Source organism: Monodelphis domestica, chromosome 6, assembly GCF_027887165.1.
Source record: "Monodelphis domestica isolate mMonDom1 chromosome 6, mMonDom1.pri, whole genome shotgun sequence".
NCBI lineage: Eukaryota > Metazoa > Chordata > Mammalia > Didelphimorphia > Didelphidae > Monodelphis > Monodelphis domestica.
This window is the reverse complement of record NC_077232.1, coordinates 300,610,005-300,636,180: the sequence shown is the minus strand read 5'-3', so window position 1 is coordinate 300,636,180 and position 26,176 is coordinate 300,610,005. Positions and strand designations below refer to the sequence as shown.

Here is a 26,176-nt window from a genome sequence, read left to right as displayed (position 1 = left end):
TTCCCTCCTCAGCCAAAGGGAAATAACTATCTCTTGGGCTTGTCCTGAGATTTAAGAGTGATGTTTAATGTAACGGTGCCAAGAAAACTCTGAAGGGCTGTTTAATGTCCCATAGTGGATAGAGCGCCTGGCCTGGGGTCAGGAAGACCTGAGTTCAAATCCTGCCCCAGACACTTACTAGTTGTGTGACTCTGGACAAGATACTTCACCCTGTTTGCCTTGACCTGCCGGAGAAGGAAATGGCAAACCAATCCAGTATCTTTGCCAAGAAGAAAGGATTGGGGGGCTAGTTGGGACAATGAATAGAATGTTGGCCCTGGAATTAGGAAGACTCATCTTCCTAAGTTCAACTCTGGCCTTAGCCATTAGCTGTTTGACTCTGGGCAAGTCCCTTCACCCTGTTTGCCTCAGTTTCCTCATCTATCAAATGAGTGGAGAAGAAAATGGCCCGCCAGTCCAATATGTTTGCCAAGAGAACTCCAAACGGGGTCATGAAGAGCTGCACATGGCTAAAACGACTGAAGCCCAACAATAAATTGTTACTTTCGCACAGACTGAGGACAAATCAGGAGGAAGGAGGATTTTTACCTGGAAACGCTCAGCCTTCTCCTTGTGACGGTAGCCTCCCAAAGGAATGCCCTCATGGCCACGGGAGAAAGGCGTCATCCTTGTCCTCCATCCCTCATAGTTATTCCTAATCCTTGGTGCCAGGCCCATAAACACTCCATTGTAGCAGGCAAACGTCACATTGTAGAGCCCAGGTTTCTAGAGACAGATTAGATATGATCATAGAAGATTGCCATTGTAAGGGGAATGAAAGCTCTCACTGCCTATCCTATCCGGGCTTGTTATCTACACAGTCATTGACGTGGGTAAATAAATCAATGTTCCAACGGCTAAATAAATTATAAACAGAGTCCTGGGGTGACCTGGTCAGGAGAAAGAGCCTCACGCCATTAGCCAAGTGGCAGAGGCTGAGCTTTTGCTGCTTAGAGGCCTTTGGATGCCTCCCGGTGCTGCCTCAGGTGAGATTGGCATCACATTGAGTAAGAAAGAACTAGGAGCTACGTGAAGGGGGCAGGAGGGCTATGAGAGATCTTTAGAGGAAAGGGGTCTGCTTTGAACTCGCCGCTATCATCGCGTTGATCAGCCTGACCAACATGCCTGGTCCTTGTCAGATTAAGATCTAATGAAGGTAGGGAGCGCCCTGCCCAAAGGGATCCAATCGCCGTAAGCGGGGGATTAGCAGCATAACCCTCATCACAGCCGCCAGAGATCATTCGATTGGTCTTAGACTAGGACCATTTGGTTATTTTGTTGTTGTTGTTCTGTTTCTTTAAAAATCCTTGTCTCAGAAAACATCTGGTGAGACGTCATCTCCACTTGAGAAAATGCCCTGGGAAAAAAGCAGTAATGGCAGAATCCTGTGTCCACAGCCACTGGGAAGCAGGCAGCGTTAGCTCCATCGTGACCTTTTCCTGTCCTTCTTTTTAAAGCATTTCCAGGGATTTTCTTCTTCTTTCCAAATCCCTGTGGTCTGACAAGTCACAGGGGCAGCGAGAAGGACTCAACATTGTCCAGGGATGGTTCTCTTTTTTGTATTCTTTGTACAGGAGGGCAACGGGGTGGTACAATGGAGAGAGTGCTGGGCCTGGAGTTAGGGAGACCTGAGTTCAATCCTTCCTCAGATACTTAATTTGTAGTATGACCCTGGGCAAGTCACTTAATCTCTGCCTCGGTTTCCTCTACTATAAAAAGGGTATAAAAATCGCAGCTACTTCCAAGAGTTGTGAGGGTCAGATGAGACAAAATTCATGAAAGCCCTTAGCACAGTGCCAAGCACTGGCACTTAGTAGGTGCTTCATAAATGTTTGTTTCCTTCGACCCTTCCATTTCCCAGTGTTGGGCATTTTTACAGGCTAGCCTCCATTTCTGTAATGTTTGCTCTCCCCATCTTCACATCCTGGCTTCTAAAGCTTCCTTCAAGTCTCAGAACCCATCTTCTCCAAGAAGCCTTTCCCAATCCTCTTAATGCTAGTGTCTTCATTCAGTCCTGTCTAACTCTCTGTGATTCCATGGACCAGAGCTATCCATGCTCTTTTACTGGCAAGGATGCTGGAGTGGTTTGTCATTTCCTTCTCCAATGGATCCCTTCGTCAGGCATTCAAAGGTTAAGTGACTTGCTCAGGGTCACACATCTAGGAAGTATATGAGGCCATATTTGAACTCAGGACTCTCTGATCCAGGCCCAGTGCTCTACCCACTAAGCTGCAGCTGCCTCTCTGAATATCAGTACCTTCCCTCTAAGATGATCTCAAGTTCATTCCATATAGCTCTTATTTGTACATGGTTGTCTACCCACACTGGAACATGAGCTCCTTGAAGGCAAGGACTGTGGGCCTCTCTTCGTATCTATCGTGCTTAGCACAGTAGCTGACACACAGGAGGCACTTAAAAATTGCTGGTCAACTTGACTTGGTGATGAAGGAAGACTAGGATTTTCTGCATCACTAGGCTTTTAGGGGAAAACAACCTCCCACCTCCCTAGTTTTCAACAAAAGAGAACCTTCTGGAAATGTCAAAAAAGGCATCCAGGGTACAGGAATAGCATTTAAACTTTCAGATTCCATTTTAGCTAATTTATTTAGCACCTACTTTGTGCAGATACAAAGACAAGAATGCAACAGTCCTGCCCTCGAGGACTTTATATTCTCCTGAATGGTCTAGAAATGCTTCCCATAGAAGTTGGTACCTGAGTGTATCCTCAAAAGAAGTCAAGGGTTCTAGAAAACAGAAATGGAGGTGAGGAGAGTGTGGAGGCATGACAAGCTGGAGGAACAGTGAGATGTGAAATGAATGTGTTGCCTAGAGCTAGACTGAAGAACTTGACCTTCTAAGATAAGAAGGTTTATTTGATCCTAGTGGCAGTAGAAATCCACTGAAGATTCTTCAAGGGGATAATGTGGTTAGAGCTACACTTTAAGATGATTATTTTGGCAACAATTTAAAGGGATTCATGAGAAAGAGGAGATGCCCATTAAGAGACTCTTTCAAGGGTGATTGCTTTAGGATGTTGCCGTTATTGTATAATCCATTCAGTAAATATTGAATGCAGCTTACATCAGATTTGATGGAGAAGACATAATATCATCCATCAGAACAGAGAGTTTTGGTTTTGGTTTTTCCATCTTAATGGAGACACATGTTGGGGACAATCTCTTCCCCACAATCTTTTTATTTTCCCTCATGGGGGAAAGAGCCATTATAAGTGATGACTTTGATTTTAAGGGGGTATTGGTTTTTAAGAATAGGAGATTCTGGGGACAGCTGGGTGACTCAGTGGATTGAGAGCCAGGCCTAGAGATGGGAGGTCCTAGGTTTAAATCTGGCCTCAGACACTTCCCAGCTGTGTGACCCTGGGCAAGTCACTTAACCCTCATTGCCTAGCCCTTTCTGCCTTGGAACCAATTCACAGTATTGATTCTAAGATGGAAGGTAAGGATTTAAAGAGAAAAAAAAAGAATAGGAGATTCTACAGACAAAAGAATGAAGGATAAATCTCCACTGGGGAAAAGCTAATAAGGTCTTTGTGACCCCGAAGAAAAGTTTCCACATCACTTAGACTCCAGCCTTTTGTGTAGTCAGGAGGTTCTGGTTACTCTCCAACTTCAGAGTCTCGGTGTTTTATGGTAGAATAAGAGCCATTGTGACACGATGGATGAGAAGACCCAGTACAAACTGGACTCAGCCCCCCACCCACACACTTCATCTCTCAGCTCTAGATCTAAGCCAATGGGGTCAGATTCCACACATTGACTTCAAAGGCCACAAATGAACACTTTCAATTTATTTTGCCAATCATTTCCCAATTACATTTTATTCTGGTTCTGGCTGCATTTTGAGTTTGTGACCCTAAAGAAATACTTTCTGAGCCCCTGAATGGCAGAGAGAGTGCTGACCTCCATTGGTAGAGGGCATTTCTTCACCTGAGAGTTGACTCGACCATTAGGATCCCAGTTCTTATCCCTCCCTCTCTCCTCTTTAGACAGTCTCACGTTTCAACCTCTCATTCAGGGCTTTTGATCTCAGCCCTGGGCAATGTGGACATAGGCTCTCGTTGGGGAGATGATGACGATAGGATTGAAGGCAGCTACAGTGACAAAAATCATGGTGGTAAATAGCTGACCTTTATTTAAAGTCGTCTTTCTTAAGATTGCAAAACTCTTTACATACATAATTTCATGTATAAAGTGGGACGAGTTCAAGAGTCTTTAGATTCTGGAAACTCTGGATTCTAATCCTACTTAGTTTATTAGCTATGTGCCAGCAGGCAAATCACAACCCATTTGAAACTCAGTTTTCTTGTCTACCAAATAGGAATAATGATATTATCTTCACAGGGTTGGTTGTGCAACCAACTTGGGAAATCTTCAAGCTCTATAAAATGTGAGCTTTATTTTCATTTGATCTTATCCTCCCCTTTAGCAGAGGAGAAAACACCACCTCAGAGGAGTCAGGTGATGTTCCCAGGGTCACACAGCCTGTAAGTTTCAGGGTTGGGATTTGAACCCAGGACTAATTTCTCCTATTGCCTTACCTACCTCAGCATGCTGTTTCTAGTATGCTAAATGGAATTAGCATATGTGAAATAAGAGGAACAGGAAAAGAATATATAAATATATTCTTCTATTTATATATAATACATATTCTTACATAGAGATGGTTTTTGTTGTTCAAGTGTTTCAGTCATGTCTGACTCTTCATGACCCCATTTGGGTTTTTCTTGGCAGAGATACTAGAGGTGTTTGCCAAGTCCTTCCCTGGCTCCTTTTACAAGCGAGGAACTGAGGCAAACAGTCATTTGCCCAGGGTCAACAGTTAGTAAGAGTCTGAAGACAGATTTGAACTCACAAAGAGGAGACTTCATGCCCAGCACTCAATCCACTGCACTACCCTACTCTTAGGTGTAAGAATATATCATGTCGTCTTCTTGTGTATGCTCCTGTGTAAGAAAAGATCTATATACTAGACAATATATCCTATATTATATATTTAAGAACATAGGCTGTATATAATATATAATAATCTAATCAATAAGAATATATTATATATCAGAATATACATGCATATATTCTTGTTGTGTTCCTCATTTCATGCAGCCAGCATTTTATATGGAGATCTAGACAGACAGATAGAATAATTGATAGATAGATAGATGGATGGATGGATAGATGGATAGATAGATGGAAGGATGGATGGATGGATGGACAGGTAGATAGATAGATAGATAGATAGATAGATAGATAGATAGATAGATAGATAGATAGATAGACAGACGGATGGATGGATGGATGGATGGATGGATGGATGGATGGATGGACAGGTAGATAGATAGATAGGTAGGTAGGTAGGTAGGTAGGTAGGTAGGTAGGTAGGTAGGTAGATGGACAGAAAGATAGATAGACAGACAGATAGATGGATAGATAGATAGACAGACAGATAGATAGATAGATAGATAGATAGATAGATAGATAGATAGATAGACAGACAGACAGATAGATTGATATATAGGTAGATAGATAGATGGATAGATAGATAGATAGACAGACAGACAGACAGACAGACAGACAGACAGACAGACAGACAGATAGATAGATAGATAGATAGATAGACAGACAGACAGATAAATAGATAGATAGATAGATAGATAGATAGATAGATAGATAGATAGATAGATAGATAGATAGATAGACAGACAGACAGATAGACAGACAGACAGACACATATCTAGTGCAGAATTATGTGACTTGGAAAGAGAATGAGAGGGGCTCTGGATCAAGGGAAGAGTAGCTTTCCTTCAGTTAAAAAAGGCTTGAGTTTGAATCCTACTTCTGACACCGAAGAGTGTGGCCCTGGACAACTTATTTAGCCTCTCTGAGCCTAGGTTTCTCTAGCTGTAAAATGGGAATAATAATTATCCTCTTGCCTCACAGAGTTCTTGTAAGAAAAGTGCTTTGTAAACCTTCAAGCCCTGTAGTATTGCAGTTTCTCTTTGGGAGTGAGAAGTGAGAAATCAGGGAAAAGGGAATCTGCCAGTAGAAAAGGAATCCCAGTGGACAGAGCAGGAGATAGTTGAAGGGGGAGGAGGAGAGGAAGCCAGGAAAGAGTGGGCAGGCTTGGATTGAGGGCCCAGGGCACAATCCTGAGTGTTAACAGGGAGGAAGGAGGAACAAGGCCTGTAGTCAAGGAGAACAAAAACAAAGGACATATTGGGATGGGAAGAAGAACAGAACCTCATTGTGAAGACTTGGCAGCGGGACAGACAGCAAGATGGAGATAGGGCTTTGCTATGGAAATAAGATCGTATTTATTTTTACAAGCATTTATTCTATTTCCCTCTCACTGCCCCTCTCCAAGAACAATTTTTTTAAAAAGAAAGAAATAAAAACCTGCATATCAAATATACATAGTCCAACAAAACAAATTCCAACATTGGTCATGTCTGAAAATGGGTATCTCTGCCTGTCTGTCTCTTTCTTTCTCTCTCTCCCTCCTCTGTCTCTGACTCTCTCCCTCCCTTTATCTCTCTCTTCCTCCCTTTCTCTCTGTCTCTACCTCTGTCTGTCTGTCTGTCTGTCTGTCTGTCTGTCTCTGAATTTCAAGTCCAGCACCTCACTGGAAGAAGGAAGAGGGTGCAATGTTTCATCCTAGTCCTCTAGACTCAAGGTTGATCAATGCATTGATTAGAGGGCTTACAACATCTTGGAAGGATGGTTTTCTTTATGATCTTGTCATTGTGTAAATTGTTCTCCCATTTCTGCCCACTTCACAGAGTCCTTCTCAATTTCCTCTGAAGTTGTCCATTTCATCATTTCTCATTTACATAATTATTATTCCACTAGGAATAATAATGGGCAATGGGGGTTGTGACTTGCCCAGAGTCACACAGCTGGGAAGTCTAGGACCTCCCATCTCTAGGCCTGGCTCTCAATAGGAAAACTGAGGCCTAGAGAGGTTAAATGAATTGTCCAGGGTTACACTGTTCAGAATCAGAAGCAGGATTCAAACTCAGGCCTTTTTTAACTGCAGGAAAGATACTCTTCCCTTGACCCGGATCCTCACATTCTCTTTCCTAACTCCTTTATGGCACAATAACATTCCCTTGATTCAAAATCCATAATTTGTTTAGTGTTCAATTGATGCTTCCCTCCAACTCTAGTTTCCTTTCCAGTTTTTGGCGACTTCAAAAAGAAACACTATAAATATTTTGTACATATAAGTCTTTTTCCTCTTCCTCTTATCTCTTTGGGGCATAGACTTAGTAATGGTTTAGTTGGATCAAATATAATGCATAGTTTAGTAATTTAGGGGGTATGGTTCCAAATTGGTTTTTATAATGGCTGAACTAATCCACAGTTCCACCAATAATGAACCAGTATACCTCTTTTCCTACAGCTTCTCCAGAAGTCAGCCAATCAATGAAGCACCTACTATGTGCCAGGCACTGTGCTGAACACATTTTTCTTTCCCTTCTTTATCATCTTTGCCAGTATGACAGGTGTGAGTTGTAAACTCAAAACTGCTTTAATTTAATAATTAATTATTCTCATTATTAGTGGGGCAGCTACAGGTCCTTGAGTCATTAAGACTCATCTTCCCTAAGTTCAAATCCAGCCTCAGATACTAGCCTTGTGACCCTGAGCAAGTAACTTAACATGTTTGGCCTCAGTTTCCTTATCTGTAAAATGAACCAGAGAAGGAAATGACAAACCACTCCAGGGTCTTTGCCAAGAAAACCTCAAATGGGGCTAGGGAGTCAGACATGACTGAAATAACTGAACAACAACAAAAGTGGAGCAGTGAATTGTTTCAACCATTCTGGAGGACAATTTGGAACCACACCAAAAATGGTCACTAAAATGCCTGGACCCTTTGACTCAAAGATCCCACTGCTAGGCATATAGATCTCAAAGAGGCCAAAGATATTCACCAAAATATTTGTACTGGAACTTTTTGTGATGGAAAGGATTCAAATCAAGTGAGATGACCCTAGGATGGGGAAAAACTAAAAAGATCATGTTATATGGATGCTGTAAGATTCAAGGAAGATGGAGAATATAGAGGAGCCTGGGAAGACTTCTATGAACTGATACAGAGTGAAGCAAGTAATAACTACAGCAACATTCATGGAATGAACTAGAATGAAAAAAGGGAGACGGCGCTGATTATAGTGGCCAAGATTGGGCTGAGAGAAAAAATAAGGAAAGGTGCCTCCTGCTCTTTTCTCGGCAGAGTGCAGGACTTTGAGTGTAGAAGAACATCAAAGGGGCTATTGGACTGTATGCTAGTTGATTTTCCTGAACTTCCTTTTATTCTTCTTTTCAATGATTCTTTGTTATAAATAATAGTTCATTTGGAAGATGAGGAAAGATATAGTTCGAACGTTAAAAACAAGATAATAAAAAATTTAATTATAAACAAAGCATTTCTTTTTCAAAGCAAAATCATTTGTACAACTCTATAAAGCATTCTTTGCAGAAAAATAATCCTGAATAATTGGAAAATTATTAATTGATCATGGGTAGGTTGAGTCAATATATTAAAAATGACACTAGTTTCTAAGTTAATTTACTTATTCAGTGCCATACTGATCAATCAAAGGATCATTTTGTAGAGCTGGAAAAGGAATAACAAAATCCACATGGAGGCATAAAAGTTCAAGAATCTTAAAGATAATAATGAAAAAAGTGGGAAGGAAGGTGGCCGGTCTATCAGTATCCGATTTCAGACAATATTACAAAGTGGTGATCATTAAAACAATTTAGTTTGGGGGGGGGGGGGCAACTGGGTTGCTAAGTGATTAGAGCACCAGGCGTGGAGGCAGGAGGTCCTGGGTTCAAATCCTGGCCTCAGACACTTCCCAGCTGTGTGACCCTGGGCAAGTCACTTAACCCCCATTGCCTAGCCCTTACCACTTGTCTGCCTTGGAGCTAATACACAGTAAGGGTTTAAAATTTTTTTTTAGTTTTATTGTTCAGTTGTTTCAATCATGTCCAACTTTTCCAGACCCCATTTGGGATTTTCTTGCCAACATACTATAGTGGTTCTCCTTTTTCTTCTCCAACCCTTTTCTGTGAGGAAACTGAAGCTGACTCCAATGACTTGCCCAGGGTCACACAGCTAGTGTCCAAGGCCAGATTTGAACTCAGGAAGAGGAAACTTCTTGACTTGAGGCCCAGTACTCTACCTTAGGGGCCCCAAAGCTCAGCCAGTGGTATGCCAATGCACCTGTGTGTCTTTAGCCCCTCCAGCATTGATTCTTCCCATCTATCATCATCTTTATCAATTTGGTTGGTGCAAGATAAAACCTCACAGTTATCTTTTTTTCTTTAAACCCTTACCTTCCATCTTGGAGTCAATACTGTGTATTGGCTCCAAGGCAGAAGAGTGGTCAGGGCTAGGCCATGGGGTCAAGTGACTCGCCCAGGGTCACACAGCTGGGAAGTGTCTAAGGCCAGATTTGAACCCAGGACCTCCCCTCTCTAGGCCTGGCTCTCCATCCACTGAGCTACCCAGCTGCCCCCCACAGTTATCTTTTAAGAGTTTCCAGTTCTTCTTTTGAAAACCATTCATTCATATTCTTTGGCCACTTCCCCGGTCGGGAATGGCTCTTGATCTTACTTATTGGTGTTATACTGGGTTCACTGTATTTGTTAATTCCCTCTATCTTGGGTATCAGACCTCTTTATAAGTGGTATTTCATGCCAAGATTTTCCCTAATCAGTGGCTTCTCTTATTATCCTAGAGGCATTGATTTTGTCCTGACAAAGGCTTTTCAGTTCCATATAACTGGTTGATCGCATTGCTTTCCCCTACTCCTTGTTTGGTTAGGACGCCTCCCTGCATCAGGCCTGGTTCATTTTCATCTCCTCTTTTTAATGATCTGACCTTTGGGGGCAGCTGGGTAGTGCAGTGGCTAGAGCATCAGGGCTGGACTTGGAAGGGCTCAGGTGCAAATCTGGCCTCAGAAACCCCAGACAAGTCGCTTAACCCTGATGGCCTCGTCCTGGCCACTCTTCTGCCTTAGACTTGAGACTCGCCTCATTTCCCCCTAATATTGATGTCGTAAGGATGCTTTTTAATCCCACTGTCATTGCTGGATGGCATCCCAGCAGCAGAGCCCCACTTCATGACCAAGGAGAGCTGAGCAAAACAAAACAGCACACTGGCTCGTCTGACAATCCAATCTCTGATCCAAGAGAGAGGCAATGAGGAGAAAGACTGAGTGTGACACTTACGTTTGTGTGACCCTGGGCGAGTCACCTAACTGGTGGGCACCAATGAGATGGCTGAATAACCTCTCGGGGCCCCTCCTGCCAGCCCTCTGGTCCTCTCTACTTAAGAGAAGGGATTCGTCCCTACCTTCACTTTTCTACAGATCACGGATTGATCAGAATCCTTTCCGGTCCTTAAAGTCTTTCACAGTGTTCCTTCTAACATCAAGACCACCCACGCCAACAGCCCCCAGGGGTGCCCCTTATCTTGGGCGTCTGAGGCAGCCACTAGAGCCCCCCCACCCCGTGGCCTGGGCTGGCTTCTGGCCCCTTTGTTCCCCGCTGGCCAAGCTGGGGCCTTTGGAGCGTGGACAGTGGGGTGATCTCCTTCCTGGATGTACCGCTGACCCCAGATACCCCTGAGCCAGAAGGAAGGAAAGGCCCGGGCTGCAGGGGCACAAACTCATGCTGAGTAATTTTGTAAAGAGGAAATTTACAGGATTTCTCAGCCTCTGATTTGCCTCATAAATCAGTATTTTTAGAAGGTAAGAAGAGGTTTGGGGCATAATTGGCATTCATCCGCTGTGTCACACAGACCGACGCTTGCTTAATGAGAAACAGCCCGGGTGTGACTTGTCAGAAATCACACTTGGGTGCGAGCTGGAGGTGCTGAAACTCAATCCACCCCCAGGGATTCCTTACCGCTCATCCTGCCTCTTCCCTTGTCTTCTCACTTCTCGATTTCCTAGGAGGGTCTAATGCCAATTGGCTGGGGGGAGGCGGGGTAGAACAGGAAGAAAGCAAGCATTTATTAAGCATGTCTGAGGCAGCTACGGGGGGCATAGGAGATGAGAGACCAAGCATGGAGTCAAGAAGATCTGAGTTCAAATCTGGCCTCAGACCCTTGCTAGCTATGTGACCCTGGGTGTGTCACTTAACTTCTCTTGAGGGGGTCATTTTTTTATTTTAATTTTATTTTTTTAATTTTATTTAATTAGTTAGAGTATTTTTCCATGGTTACAAGAATCATATTCTTTCCCACCCCTCCATCCACCCCCCTCCCATAGCCAATGAGCAATTGCACTGGGTTTTACTTGTGTCTCCGGACCTATTTCCATATTATTAATATTTGCAAGAGTGATCATTTACAGTCTACATCCCCTCAACCCATGTATTCTAGTAGTTGTTTGTTTGTTTGTTTGGTGTTTTCACTCCCACAGTTCTTCCTCTGAATGTTCTTTCTCATAGATCCCTGCAGATTGTTCAGGGTCACTGCATTGCCACTAAAGGAGAAGTCCATTACGTTCGATTATACCACAGTGTATCCGTCTCTGTGTACACTGTCCTCCTGGTTCTGCTCCTCTTGCTCTGCATCACTTCCTGGAGGTTATTCCACTCTCCATGGAATTCCTCCACTTTATTATTCCTTTGAGCACAATAGTATTCCATCACCAACATATACCACAATTTGTTCAGCCATTCCCCAATGGAAGGGCATCCCCTCATTTTCCAATTTTTTGCCACCACAAAGAGCTCAGATATGAATATTCTTGTACAAGTCTTTTTCCTTATTATCTCTTTGGGGTACAAACCCAGCAGTGCTATGGCTGGATCAAAGAGTAGATATTCTTTCGTCACCCTTTGGGCATAGTTCCAAATTGCCCTCCAGAATGGTTGGATCAGTTCACAACTCCACCAGCAATGAATTAATGTCCGACTTTGCCACATCCCCTCCAGCATTCATTACTTTCCATAGCTGTCATGTTAGCCAATCTGCTAGGTGTGAGGTGATACCTCAGAGTTGTTTTGATTTGCATCTCTCTGATTATCAGAGATGTAGAGCACGTTTTCACGTATGTCACTTAACTTCTATTGACTTCAGTTTTTCATCTGTAAAATGGACACACTGGAGAAACAAATGGCGATCTTCCCCATGGACTTCACAAAGAGATGGATGCCACTGAACAACAATAACCAATGTCCCAGGCACCATACTAAGTGCTTTACAAATATTAGCTCATTTCATTCTCACCATAATCCTAGAATTTCAAGGTGCATTTGAACTCGGGTCTTTCTGGCTCCAAGTCCAGCATTCTAGCCATTAGAATAAAATTGTAATTCTTCCACAACTTGAAAGAGGGCCAGTTGGTGGACCCTTACAAGTCCCTAGGAAGTAGAGTCTTTTTAAAAAGGATTTATTTTTTTAAGAATGATTTATTTAAATGGTCCTTCATTTCATATAACTTTCTCATATTTTTTAATTCATTTTTCATCCTTGAGTGCTTTGTTGTATCCGTGGCCTCATCGGTGTGTGTGTTGCTAGAATTCCAGTGGCCCAGGTCCCAATGGAACTCTGCCTTCTCTTCTTAAGTAAAATATGGTAGACAGAACACTGGCTTTAGAAGCAGGGGCCCTGAGTTCAAAATCTACCTCTGCCACCTGCCTCTGTATTCTTGATTGTGCCACTTTGCCCCTCTGGGTCTCAGTTTCCATATCTAAACAAAGGCATTGGGCTAGATAACTTTGAGAAGCAGGGCATAGGAAGGATAGAGCACTGGACTTGGAGTTAGGAAAGATATTAGTTCAAATCTAGCCTCAAAGACTTAGTAGCTGTGGGACCCAGGGCAAGTCATTTAACCAATATGTATGCCTCAGTTTCTTCATCTATAAAATAAGGGAGTTGGACTCTAAGGCACCTGCAAGCTCAAAACCTATGAGCCTCTGCTTTCTCAGAATGAGCTGCCCCAAAGTAGAATGGTCTCCTTTGGGAGGCAGAGGTCTTCAAGACAGAGAAGCCTGGTAACCTCTTCGGGGGGCCATTGGAGAGGGGATCCTTGTCCAAATCCAGGCCAGACTAGCTGGCTTCTGAGGCCCTTGACAGCTTCACCAATCCACATTGGTTCCATAAGTGTTCATGAGTGTTTCTTTGATCGGAACGATGCTCACTGCTCTTTGCACCCTGTTTATCATGCCCCGGGGAATTCTTGGTGGATTGGCTAGTTTTAATCACAGCTGAAACTGATTGATTGGTCCATCTTGGAGCAAAGCAATTGGCCTGGCCCCTCTTCAGATGTAATTGTTTGATTCATTTGGGAAGTCAGGCTCCCTCTCCTTTCCTCCCCAGGGAAAATGAGAGACTATGGCTTGAAAAAACGAGCCAATTGTCTCTCCTCGGGGAACACGGGTGTCTCTTGGGTGGAGGTTTGCTTTGATGGTCGTTTGTTTTTCTTTGTATCTCCAGTGCCTAGCACAGTACCTGGCCTATGCTGGGAGTAGTAAGCTTTAAGTCGATCCCATTGCCTGACGACCAAATGTCCTTTCTCTCCTGGATTGTCCCACAGAAGTGAACACCCCCTCGCGCAGCTGTACTGCCACTCCATAATGGAGCACCACCATTTTGACCAGTGCCTGATGATCCTTAACAGCCCAGTAAGTATCTAACTGGAGTTAGATGATTTGGAAAAGAACGCCTTGGTTGTTGGAGTTGTATTTTTAGATTTTGGAATGCTTCCCAGCATCATAAATTCTTAAGCAGACTTGATTCCTTTTTGGGTAAGGAAGGAAAGCCCAAGCTGTTTGAAAGCTTCCCAGTGTTGCTGACTCCTGGGTGCTCCCCAGCCTGTCTAAACACGGCCCAGGAGGGAAGCGGGGACACTCATCTGGACCATCTCATGTAACAAGGCAGGGCTGATGGGTTTGCTGCTGGTGCCTCCGAACCCCGAACCCCGGGTCCCCTAAGACTTTGCTTACTTACAGCCGGGGCCAGCCATTGACCTGGACATTCCTTTCTAGCCAGAGATGTAGTCTCGAAAAACAGAAAAGTTGCAAGTCCTGTCCTTTCAAAAGCCTCATCCCCTTTTTGGTTATGCATTGAAGTTAATAACTACAGAAAAGGGGGGCAAAGGAATCTGTTGTTACGTTAATAGAAGAAGGAGCAGGGCAGAGTGGAGGGAGAGCTAGCCTTGGTTCCTGGGGCAGGTAGGTGTCTCGGCGGATACAGAGCCAGTACTGGAGATGGGAGGTTCAAATCTGGCTAGCTGTGTGACCCTGGGCAAGTCACTTAACCCCTATTGCCTAGCCTTTACCACTGTTCTATCTTGGAATCAATTTTTAGTATCAATTCTAATACAGAAGGTAAGGATTTTTCTTTAAAAAGATCAAAAGACCTTGATTTTTCAAGTTCTCCCTCTTGACTGAAAGCATGCCAACCAAGTGATCCTGAGCAAGTCACTTAATCTCTTAGTGCCCTAGGTGACGATTTAAGAGTCTGAGTTGCAGAGAAGGTGCTGGCCTGCATTGGTAGGAGTTTTTTCCTCTGGGAGTTCCCTATGTGAGTGAAATCATGGGTCCAATTCCTAGCCTAAGAAAACAAAAGTAGATTCCACCCCTCCCCTGTACTCTTACTCCCTGCTCTCACATGTGGAGTCAGTGGGTGCCCCAGAAAGAGTCTGAGGATCTGAATTCAAATCCCAATCCTGTGAATTGAGGCAAGTTGCTATACTTGTGTGAGTCTCTGGTTTTAAAACCAGAGGGTTGTACGTCAAAGCCTGGAGGTCCCCTTCCGTGTCTAAATCTTTGATCCTATGACCTTATGCTGCAGAACATACTTCCTGAAACCCCCGTAATTGCACACCGAAGATGCCACGGCCCACCTCTGCACCAGGGGTCTCCTTCTAGTGCTCACAGGGGTTCCTCTGTAGTAACGCTCTTCAGATCTGGCCCCAGACACTTCCTAGCTGTGTGACCCAGGGCAAGACACTTAACCGCCATTAGTGCTTACAGCTTCTTGCCTAGATGAGCAAACCTTTGGTCTCTACCTTGGCCATAGGTGAGAGAAGAAGAAAGACAAGACGTCCTCTGCCAGCGGAGTACCAGCTTATTTTGATACAGCACTTCCCATGGTGCCCAGCACCTAGTGGCTGTCTAATGAATGAAGATCTCTTGATTGGCCAGTTGGTGCTGGCAAAAAAAATAAGAGGCTGTTTTCCTGAAATGTTTGCTTTTAAACACTTCTATCACCTATTAATAGCAGCTTAATTCTTCAAAACCTGCAGCATTCCATGCCGATTGTAAGATTTCACTTAATACCTCAAGTATTATTTTTATAAATAACGTGAAGTAGAAGAAATTTTTAAAAAGCCCAATATTCTAACTAAAGTAAGACCACGTGTGGAAATTCTCCTGCTGGCTCTCAGCCAGCTTCAGCAGCTGCATTCAGACAAAAAGAGAGAGGGGGGCGAGGTCACACCAAAGCTTTATCCTCCCTACGTTCATGGAATGCTGGGTAAGAGGTCCTGGGGAGCGAATTCTATTCACATAATGGATATGATCCAAGATGTGCGTAAACGACTGAGAAAAAAGCTGAGCCAACCAGTCCCTTGAAAAAGCGAGGGGTAGCCACCCATGCTGTGCACACAACGTCAAGACAGTCAGAGAATGGCAGCCAGCACATTAGGTAGACCCTACTCCATCCTTACTGTGGACCAGAGCTACCCAGAACGGGCTGGGATCCGTCTTCGTGACTGCCCACATGAGGGAGATCACAGCCAGCAGAAGCAATTTTTATTTGGTTTCAGAATGAACCTTTGATTTTCCTCACAGAGGAAATTCCCTCTGCCAGTACTAGAATGCAAGCATTCTTCCTTTTGTAGCTTTTTAGAGAGGGCTTCCTGGAGCACTGGAAGTTAAGGGACTTATCCAGGATAACGCAGCCAGCATGTATCAGAGAAAAAACTTGGACCCATGTCTGAGGCCAGCTCTTTAACTATTCTAGATCAGGGACTCCCATCAAAATACAATAATAGTGAAAATCATATTTCAAGAGCCTTTGATTTTATCATCCTGGATTCTCCTTTGCCCATGCAGACTTCAGCCTATCTTCAGCTTCCTGGGTGAATGGGTAGATGGATGGATGGATGGATTGGAGGGGAAAGAAAGAAAAAGAGAGAGGATGGATGGATAGGGGATGGATAGGAAGAGGAAGAACAAAAGGTGTGATAAGAAAAAGGTAAATGAATAGGCAGGATGCCTACATGGATGCATACATAGATAGATGGATAGAGTATAGAGCAGTGCATTGACAAAGTATCGGCCCGCATGCTCAGCCAGCATGGGTAGGCTGATCCATTGCCCCTCTTCCCAGTGCTGGAGGACATTTTTGGCATGCCTCCTCCCTCTGTCCAGCCACCCAAAGTGAGCACCTCCTCCCTCCACTCTCTGGGGTAATGTGGGAACAGGTGGGGCGGGGTGTGTGCCTCACAGATAGCTTGAAGTTGCAGTTTGGGCACACGAACTTGAAAACCTTTGCCAATGCTTGTATAGAGTGAGTAAACATTAACTAAGTGTACATGCCAAGGGCCATGCTACGTGTTGGAGATACAAATACAAGCAAGACAATCTCTGTCCTCAAGAAGCTTATATTCTAATGGGAGAAGCCAACCCATAAAGGGGAGCTGGAAAGTTGGGGGAAAGGATAAATAATGGAATAGGAGAAGATAAGAAATCCAAAGAGAGAGTTAAGGTAAGCTGTGGTCCTTCCCAAAATGGTAGTCCCAGAGGAGTCACTAAGCCAGAACCTCACAGCAGAGATCTTTTTTTTTAATTCTTACCTTCCACCTTAGAATCAATACTGTGTATTCCAAGGCAGAAGAGTGGTAAGGGCTGGGCAATGTGGGTTAAGTGACTTGCCCAGGGTCATACAGCTAGGAAGTGTCTGGCTCACAATCCACTGAGCTACCCAGCTGCCCCCCACAGCAGAGATCTTAGAGAGTGTCCATGTTCAAAATATGTCACTCAGTGTCTCTCTCTGCAGCCATCCTGATGATCATAGGATCAAAGCTTTCGAGATAGAAGGGATCTAGTAGGTCCTAGAATTCAATCACCTCATTTTGCAGAGAAGGAAATTGAGACGTTTGAGAAGTTATGGGGAGTTAAGCAACTTGTCTAGGGTCACAGAGCTAGTAAATATCTGAGACAGGATTTAAAGCAGTCTTCCTCACACCAAATCCAGTATCTTATCTTCTAAACATCACTGTGACAAGCCCCTCTGAGCTTAGCTAGGCTAGGCCTTGCACAAGAGATGATGGACAGCAGCCTCTCAGGCCTGTACCTGATGGCTTTTCTGACCAGGCAGGAGCCGAAGAACGTACATGTTGCTGATACAACCTCAGGTGCTCAGGGTGGGTCACTGCCCTGCCCTCATGAAGCCCCCAAGAGACCCATGCCACAGACAGAGCATATTCACTGGCCTCAGACAGTTTATTTTAAATCCTTAACTCACCTGCTCAATAGATCTCACAGCACTATCCCAGACCCCACCTCTAAGTCCTTTTAACCCTAGAATCTTCGGTGCTTTCCTAACCAAAAGAGGACAAATTCTCTACCCCATGCCCTGGACACATTTCCCATAATTAGAACCTCACTGAATTTTCAATTTGATGGGTTGATGTACACTTTATCCGAAATGTCTTAGGTGGTAAAAAAAAAAGAGAGAGAAAATATTTTTTTATTATCTCTATTTTAAATCCTTTCAATCAATCAACCAACAAACATCAATTAAGCACTTACTGTATGCCAGGCACTGTGCTAAGTTCTGGGAATACAAAAGAAGAAAAACAATCCTTAGACTTAGGTAGCTGACAATTTAAACAACATGTGCATAAATAGGTATGTGGGAGAGACATATGCAATTAGCAGAAGGTATCCTTAAAGAGAAAGGGTCTAGCAGCTGGGGGGGGGCGAGGCCTGGGAAAGACCTTCTGGATACTTCAGAGTTGATGACCAGTTGCCCTCACTTAAAGTGGATAACCTCCCCAAAGTGAACATGAAAGGTGATCAGTAGGTTTTAGGGCTTGAGCACATACAGAGATTAGAGACAGGTCAGAGAGGCAGTCTACAGATATACCAGAGTAGTCTGACTCCATTCAAAATGGCCCCAGGGTTGGGTGGCATTGCTGAGGAAAGTCCTCCAGTGGTTCATACCTGAAGTAAGCAACTGCTTGTATCCATTCTCATGGGCTCAAAAGATGAGGCCATTTTGGGACGCACTCACTTCCCAAGTTCAAATCTTGTCTCAGACACTCACTAGCAATATCACCCTGAACAAGTTCATATAACCCTACTTACTTCAATTCCTTCATCTATAAAATGATCTGATGAAGGAAAATGGCAAATTACCCCAGTATCTTTGCCAAGAAAACCCTAGATGGGGTCACAAAGAGTCAGTCATGACTGAAATGAGTGAACAACAAAAATTAATTGACTTATACCAATTGATGTTCCTTCATCCACAACTCCAAGTCAGGTCCTAACCCTGTGTTTCTCTTTGTCAAGGGCAACCAGATTCTCAGTGGCCTGTCCATTGATGAATACAAGGCCACACTGAAAATGATCAAGCAGGCAATTCTAGCCACTGACTTGGCACTGTACATCAAGTAAGTGAGAAGACCTACCTTGGGACTAATGGCATTCCCTTGAGATCATTTGGAATTATAGAATAATTTAGAACATCATCTTGAGAACTTTTTTTTTTAAAACAAAACAGAGAATCTTAGGGAAAAGTATTTAACAATGTGTGGAATGGTCTAATGTAGGAAAACAATAAATATTTTTTCTTTGGTTTCACTTAAAACAAAAAAGGACAGAGCATCCCTCACAGATTTTGATATCCATTACGAAATATATTACAAAAGGCAGCATGGCTTATGGTCTAAAGAATTGAGTTCATGTTCTGCCTCAGACCTACACTGGCTGTACAAGCAAGTCACTTAAACTCTGAGTGCCCCCAAATCACCCTCCAAAACTACAAGTTATAGAGATGGTGCCCTGCATTGGTAGAGGAAGTGTCCTATCCTGCTATTTCCTTATAGCCACAAATCTCAAGTCTACTCCCTAAAACAGTCCCTGCCCCTATCGATTATTACACAACCAGGCCTACGAATAAAATAAATGCATTCAGTTCTTTCTTTTGGGTACAGTGGAAAGAGCCCCAGGCTTGGGGCTTAGAGACTTAGCTAGGCTCAGAGCTTCTTTCTGAGGTTCTGATGATTTTACTATTTACAATTTTACTATTTATTGAAACTCTCAAAACTAACTGGGAAAGGGTGGAAGTGAAGAAGTCAAAGCAGTTAACTTTGCCCTGAGAAATGTTGGGAAGGGAAAACAATGGAATCTGATTGAAAAAATGAGGTGTTATGATGGCACACAGATTTTGTCAGTCATGCTTATTACACGCATCTCTGAAGACCTTGCAAGCCTGAAGGTTGTCCATCTTTCACAAATCCAAAAAATGCACGCGTGGCCTTCCAGAATTCTTATGTCTCTTTTTTTTTTTTTAATTTTTTTTAATATATTTTATTTGATCATTTCCAAGCATTATTCGTTAAAGACATAGATAATTTTCTTTTCCTCCCCCCCCACCCCCCATAGCCAACGCGTAAGTCCACTGGGCATTAGATGTTTTCTTGATTTGAACCCATTGCTTTGTTGATAGTATTTGCATTAGAGTGTTCATTTAGAGTCCATCCTCTGTCATGTCCCCTCAACCTCTGTACAGAATTCTTATGTCTCTTAAGATATTTGTTTGTGCCTTTGGAAGGGGGAGAGGATGACAGATTCTAATGGATCCTGGGAATGGAACCCACTGATTCCCTCTTTAGGAAATAAAAAGGGTGTTTTCTTCTGCTATTTTTAATTTTAAAAAAAGAAGCCTCTTGTAGTGAATCAAATTTTGAAAAGAGGAAGCCCTGAATTCAAGGGTCACCTCTGGAGCATCCTGACTGTGTGACCTTGAGCATCCTTTAACCTCACAGCACTCACAAGGAAGGTAGCAACCTCCATTGGCAGAAGGAGGTTCCTTATCTCAGGATTTCTTTTATCAATGAAATCACAAGTCTGATATCTTATCCCCTATTTCTTGAGAATCAAGACATTGTTTTATGGCAGCTGTCCCCTATCCCATACCAGAAAGTGGCTGCCACTGTAGGGCTTAACACCCTTCTGTGGTATTCAGGAAACATTCCTATTTAGTCAGAGCACTGGAAAATGAGATCTGCTTAATGGAATATTCTAGTTTATCAAGAAATACCATATGGGGCATTTTCATATTTTTTCACCACTTTATGTAATTTATAGCTTAACACTAGAACTCCATAAAACTGTCCCAACCACTGTCACCCATTTTGAGCCATCACTCTTAGATTAATAGGATTTAGAGCAGAAAGACTCTTTAAGGATTATAAGGAAATGGAAGTTGGAGCTCATTTAATGTAATCTTTTCCTTTTGATAGACACCCAGAGACATAATGGGTCTTATTCATAATGGTCATACAGGCAGTAAACCACAGAACCAAGATTTGAATCCAGGGCTCTGACTTCAGACTTTTTATTCTTTTTATTCCACAGTCCTGCTTTCTGAGTTATTGTTGATGGAACCCTGGAATTTAGGCATATGATAAAACATATACTCTTTGTAAATTTTTAATTTTAATATTCAATACTCCAAGTATTATATTTAATAATATTTGTTGATATTTAACTTGAAGCAAAGGGAAAGTAAAAAGGCTAGAGAAACCAAGAGAGCCCGCCAGCTTTCCATATGAAAAAGAGAATGAGGGAGGAGTTATAGCAAACTTAAATAAAAACATGACCACGCAATGTGGTGGAAAGCAGAGAGGAATTCTGGGAAATACCAAAGGACTTCTGGGTTATGAAGTCCAGGGGTTCAAAATTCCACTTATACATCTTCTTAGATAGCAAGAAGGCATGAATATTGTAAATTACACGTCTTTCCTCTTAATTACATAGGGTCTCGTATATGATTTTAACACTAGGACCACAAGAGTAGAGGAAACAGGTCTGTGGCTGGAGTCAGGAGACCTTAAATCCAATCCTGCCTTTTGACAGCTTACTCCCTGCCCAACCTTGGGTTCCAGGTTTCTCATGTGTTTGGACTGGCTTGCCTCTGAGATCCCTTCCATCTCCACATCTATGGTCCTGTAAATCCAGAGGCATGACAAGGTCTGGAGATGCTCTCTTGGATAGATCCAGAGAGCCCTGTTTTTGTTTAGAAGGCTTCGATCCTTTCTTGCTCTAATATATGAGTCTATGATACTGTGAAGGGAAATATTCCCCTTGAAAAGATTCATGTTTTTCTATCCCTGATCATTTCCTCAGCCTCAGATGCACATAGAATGATGAATTAATTGGAGCCAGCTTCAAGAACATGAGGGTTCAATGACTAGTCTGCCCCATTTTATTGACTAAATCTTTCTAGACAGGGGAGTGTAGGCTGGGAAATTGTTATAACCAATCAAATATGCTTTTTTATTTTGTAGGAGAAGAGGAGACTTTTTTGAACTTATAAGAAAGAAACAATTCAACTTTGAAGATTCCCAGCACCGGGAGTTATTTTTGTAAGTCAGTGTAGCATTCTTGAAGGTATGAGCTTGCTCCCACAATTAGTATCTGCCGTCTCATGTCATTGATGTGACCCGTAGCACAGTGAGTACAGCCCTCCAGTCTACTCATTTAACAAAAGTTGGAGCCAATGAGTTGGTAACAGTGCCTCTAGAGCTCCCATCAACACACTACCTTTTCATTTTGGAAGTGTATTTAAAATGTGGCGAAGTGGTGCTCTGGGCCTGCCCCATCTCCTCCTCCTTAGGAAAGGAAGTACTGAAAATGCCCTTCTAAAACTTCAGATAGAGAGGCAGGATGTTGGGTTTCAGTTTTTCATACAATAAAACTTCCCAATAATTTGAGCTTCCCCAGAGAACAGCAGCTACTAGAGATCGACAAGCAGAGATAGAAACTGTTCTAAACACTGGGGCTATACAGAACAAGGTAAAAACACAGTCCCTGCCCACAAGGTGCTTGAACTCTAATAAAGCAGACACCGTGCAAAAAAAGTACATGCAAGGTAGGTACATAATACATTATTAATCCTGAAAAATCCCATCAAAATTTTTAGATAAAAGAGTAGCAAGCGATACCATAAAAGTGCAGGACAGCCAGACTTAATACCACATTTTTAAATTTTAAAGGCACTTTTATAATATATACATATATATGTGTATGTATATTATCTCTCTGTATGTCTCTAGATAGATAGAACGAAAATTGGAAAAATTGATGGATGGATGGATAAATGGATGGTTGGGTGGATATCCTCCCCAAAACTCAGGCAAGAAACTGAGCCTTAAATAAGACCAGTTCTCTGTGGATGAAACAGAAATGAAACCTGGAGCTTGATTCTTTGTATAGTCGCTGATTGGTCCTCCTTAGCAATTCCATTTAATTTCTGTCATACCAACTATCATGCCCTTTGAGTAAGATAGACGGACACACACAGAAATAGAGATATTATTATTATTGTTCAGTCATTAGGATTAGCTTTTGATTTATCCATTCTGGAATTTTGCATGAGGTTCTCTGCATATAAGTTAAATATTTAAGATGGCATTATATAACTCTTACCTTTTTTTCCAATCTTAAACAAATCAATTTTACCATTTCAGTTCTGACTGTTGATCAGGAGAAAAGTACGATGATTTGGCACTCTCATCTCATTGAATACTTGCCATTTTATTGTGATCCACACAGTCAAAGGCTTTAATGGAGTCAATAAAGCAGAAGTAGATATTTTTTTTCTTGAATTCTTTTGCATTCTCTATAATCCAGCAAATGTTTACAAATTGGTCTTAGTTCTTCTGCTTCTACTAAAACTAGCTTGTTCTCTGGTACTTCTCAGTTCATACATTGCTGATGCCTGCTTTAACGAATCTTTAGCATAATCTTGCTAGTGTGTGAAAAGAGGACAATTGTTTGGTAGTTTGAACAATCTTTGGCATTGCTCTTCTTTAGGACTAAGACATAAACTGATCTTTTATAATCCTGAGACCGCTGTTGAGTTGAGTTTTCCAAATTTGGTGGCACATTGAGCACAGCACTTTACCAGCATCATCTTTTAGGATTTTAAATAGCTCAACTGGAATTCCATTACCTCCGGTTGCTTTATTGTTAGCAGTGCTTCCTCAGGATAACTTGACTTCATTCTCTAGGATGTCTGGCTCTAGATTAGTAGACACACCTTTCTGGTTTGGGGAGATTTTTCCTGTATATTCTTGCCACCTCTTCTTAATCTCTTCTACTTCTGTTCAATCTCTTCCATTTTGTCTTTGATCATGCCTATTTTCCCATGAAACATTCCCTTAACATATCTGATTTTCTTTAAAAGATCTCATCTTTCCCATCTATTTTTTACTTCTATTTCTTCACACTGCTCATTTAAGAAAACATTTTTCTCTCTCCTTGCTATTCTCTGGATTTCTGCATTCAGTTAGGTATATTTTCCCTTTCCCTTGCTTTCTTTCCTCAACTCTTTGTAAAGCCTTCTTGCTCTGCTTTTTCTTTGAGATGTTTTATATTGCATCATCTACTCTATGTTCAGTATTATAAACCTCTGTCCACAACTCTTCAGGCATTCGGTCTCCCAGATCTAATCCCTTATTATATTATCCCTTCATCATTTCTACTTCTTCATAAGGGATGTTACTTAGATCATACCTAAGTGGTCTGATGATTTTCTTTACTTTATTCAATTTGAATCTGAATTTTATAATAAGAAGCTCATAATCTGAATCACAGTTAGCTCCATGGCTGTTTTAACTGACTGCATAGAGCAGTGATGGCGAACCTTTTAGAGACCAAGTGCTCAAATTGCAACCCTCACACCACATGTGAGCCTCCCCCTTATCCCAGACAGGAGAGAGGGGAAGTGCTTCCATTGGGCTGCTGGACAGAGGGGTGGAACATGTGAAAAATGTCCTGAGACATGCATGGAGAGGGGATAGGGAGCAGTCCCCTCTGGCACATATACCATAGGTTCCCCAACATGGGTATAGAGCTTCTCCACCTTTGCCTGCAAAATACATAATCAATCTGATTTTGATATTGACCATCTGATGATGTCCATGTGTAGAGTGGCCTTTTGGATGGTAGAAAAAGAGTGCTACAACCAGCGAGTTTTCTTGACAAAACTCTGTTAGTCTCTGCCTGCTTCATTTTATACTCCAAGACCAAACTTGCCTCTTATTCCAATTATATTTTGATTTTTTTGGCATTATTTCTAGAAGATATTATAGATTTTTACAGAACTGAACAACTTTTGCTTCTTTGGCATCAGTGGTTGGAGCATGGACTTGTATTTCTATGATGCTAAATGGTTTATCTTGCAATTGAACAATCATCCTTTAATTGACTATGAGGGCTAATTCATTTCTTCCAAGGGATTCTTGCCCACAATGGTAGATATCATGATTACCTGAATTAATTTCACCCATTCCCATCTATTTGAGTTCTTTGATACCCCAAGATATCGATGTTTAATCTTTCCATATCGTAGCTAGCCCCATCCAGCTGACCTTGGCTCATAGATCTGACATTTCAGGCTCCTATGCAATATTGATCTTGGCAGCATCAGACTTTCCTTTTGTCACCAGACATATCCATAGCCAAGCTTCCTTTCGGCTTTGGCCCAACTGTTTCATTAGTACTAGAGCTACTTATAGTTATCCTCTGCTCTTCCCCAGTGGTACATTGACCTCCTTCAGACCTTCGAGACACATCTTTGGTGTCATCTCTTTTATCCTTTTAATACACTGCCTGTGGGATTTTCCTAGCAAAGACCCTGGAGCAATTTGCCATTTCCTTCTCTAGTGGATCACCTTTTGTCTGAGTGCTCCACTATGACCTGTCCATCTTGGGTAACTCTGCACAGCATAGCTCATAATTTCATTGGGCTACACAAGCCTCCCCTTCATGGCAAGGCAGTGATACAGGAGGAGTTAGAAAGAGATAGATCTACATATATACTGAAAGGAAGAGAGACAGAGATGGGAGAGAGAGAGAGAGAGAGAGAGAGAGAGAGAGAGAGAGAGAGAGAGAGAGAGAGAGAGAGAGAGAGAGAGAGAGAGAGAGAGAGAGGATAGATATCAAAGTAGATGAAGATGTACTGTGAGGATATTGCCTTCCACAAAGACAGAACTCTTTAGCAATTTAATAAACAATCTTTGAGTACTGCTGGGATTGAAATACTCATTATGCTATGGTTAACCCAGTCATGAGGCTCCCTAACCTTGTCTAGACTAGTCATCAAATAAGAGACATACAGTCCATTCAAGACCTATCATTAAAGTCATATTCTCATACTCTAAAGCCAGCAGGGACCTTAGAGATTATTTAGCCCACCTCCCCCATTTTAGAGATGAGGAAACGAAGACCCAGTTAGTATGTGCCCAACTTGTGACTTGCCCAGGGTCCTTCAGATAGTGAGCAAAAGGAAGGAATTGAACCTCTGACTCTGACTCCCATCCTCTGACATAAAAGCCTTTCTGGCTTGATGAGGTTTTCTCTATGCCAAGATCCAAGATGAGGGGTCAAAGGAGGGCTTTGGTGAACAGCACCTTCTTATAAGAGTAACCAAAAATAGTTTGTCTTTCTGCCTTTTCTAGAGCGATGCTGATGACAGCCTGTGATCTCTCTGCGATAACCAAGCCCTGGCCAGTTCAACAGCGGGTATGTCACAGATTTGTATAAACATGATGGATTATACAGCCATCCTATAATGCTTTCTATTTCCAAGTTGGCTGATGTCTTTGTGGAAGATCTTGCTGGCTATTTTTAGCAGTATCTATGAAGAATCATTGGCTGGGCACCATATTTCCCATCTAAAAATTCCTATGCCACCTAATGCTAAATTCCAAGAAGAGCCTAAGAAAGCCAAAAAGGGCTTCATCTCAGTGATCTCAGGTGGTCTGCATGACTCCTCATCCTTCTGGTTGGTTGGGGAAACACATATTTCACTCTTGTGGCTGCTTTGATAATAATAATCTCCATTACTAATC

The 26,176-nt window shown here is 42.5% G+C and overlaps 1 protein-coding gene across 4 annotated transcripts in view; it reads left to right on the top strand.

Moving 5' to 3' along the window:
- The window catches only part of PDE5A (phosphodiesterase 5A), a 166,047-nt gene that overhangs the window by 131,777 nt on the left and 8,094 nt on the right, over positions 1–26,176 (top strand). For all 4 annotated transcript variants that reach the window (XM_007495546.3, XM_007495545.3, XM_056803498.1 and 1 more), the window contains exons 15-18: positions 13,616–13,703; positions 18,606–18,706; positions 21,608–21,685; positions 25,784–25,847. In XM_007495546.3, coding sequence (XP_007495608.1) covers positions 13,616–13,703; positions 18,606–18,706; positions 21,608–21,685; positions 25,784–25,847 — 331 coding nt within the window. The remainder of the gene's footprint in view (positions 1–13,615; positions 13,704–18,605; positions 18,707–21,607; positions 21,686–25,783; positions 25,848–26,176) is intronic.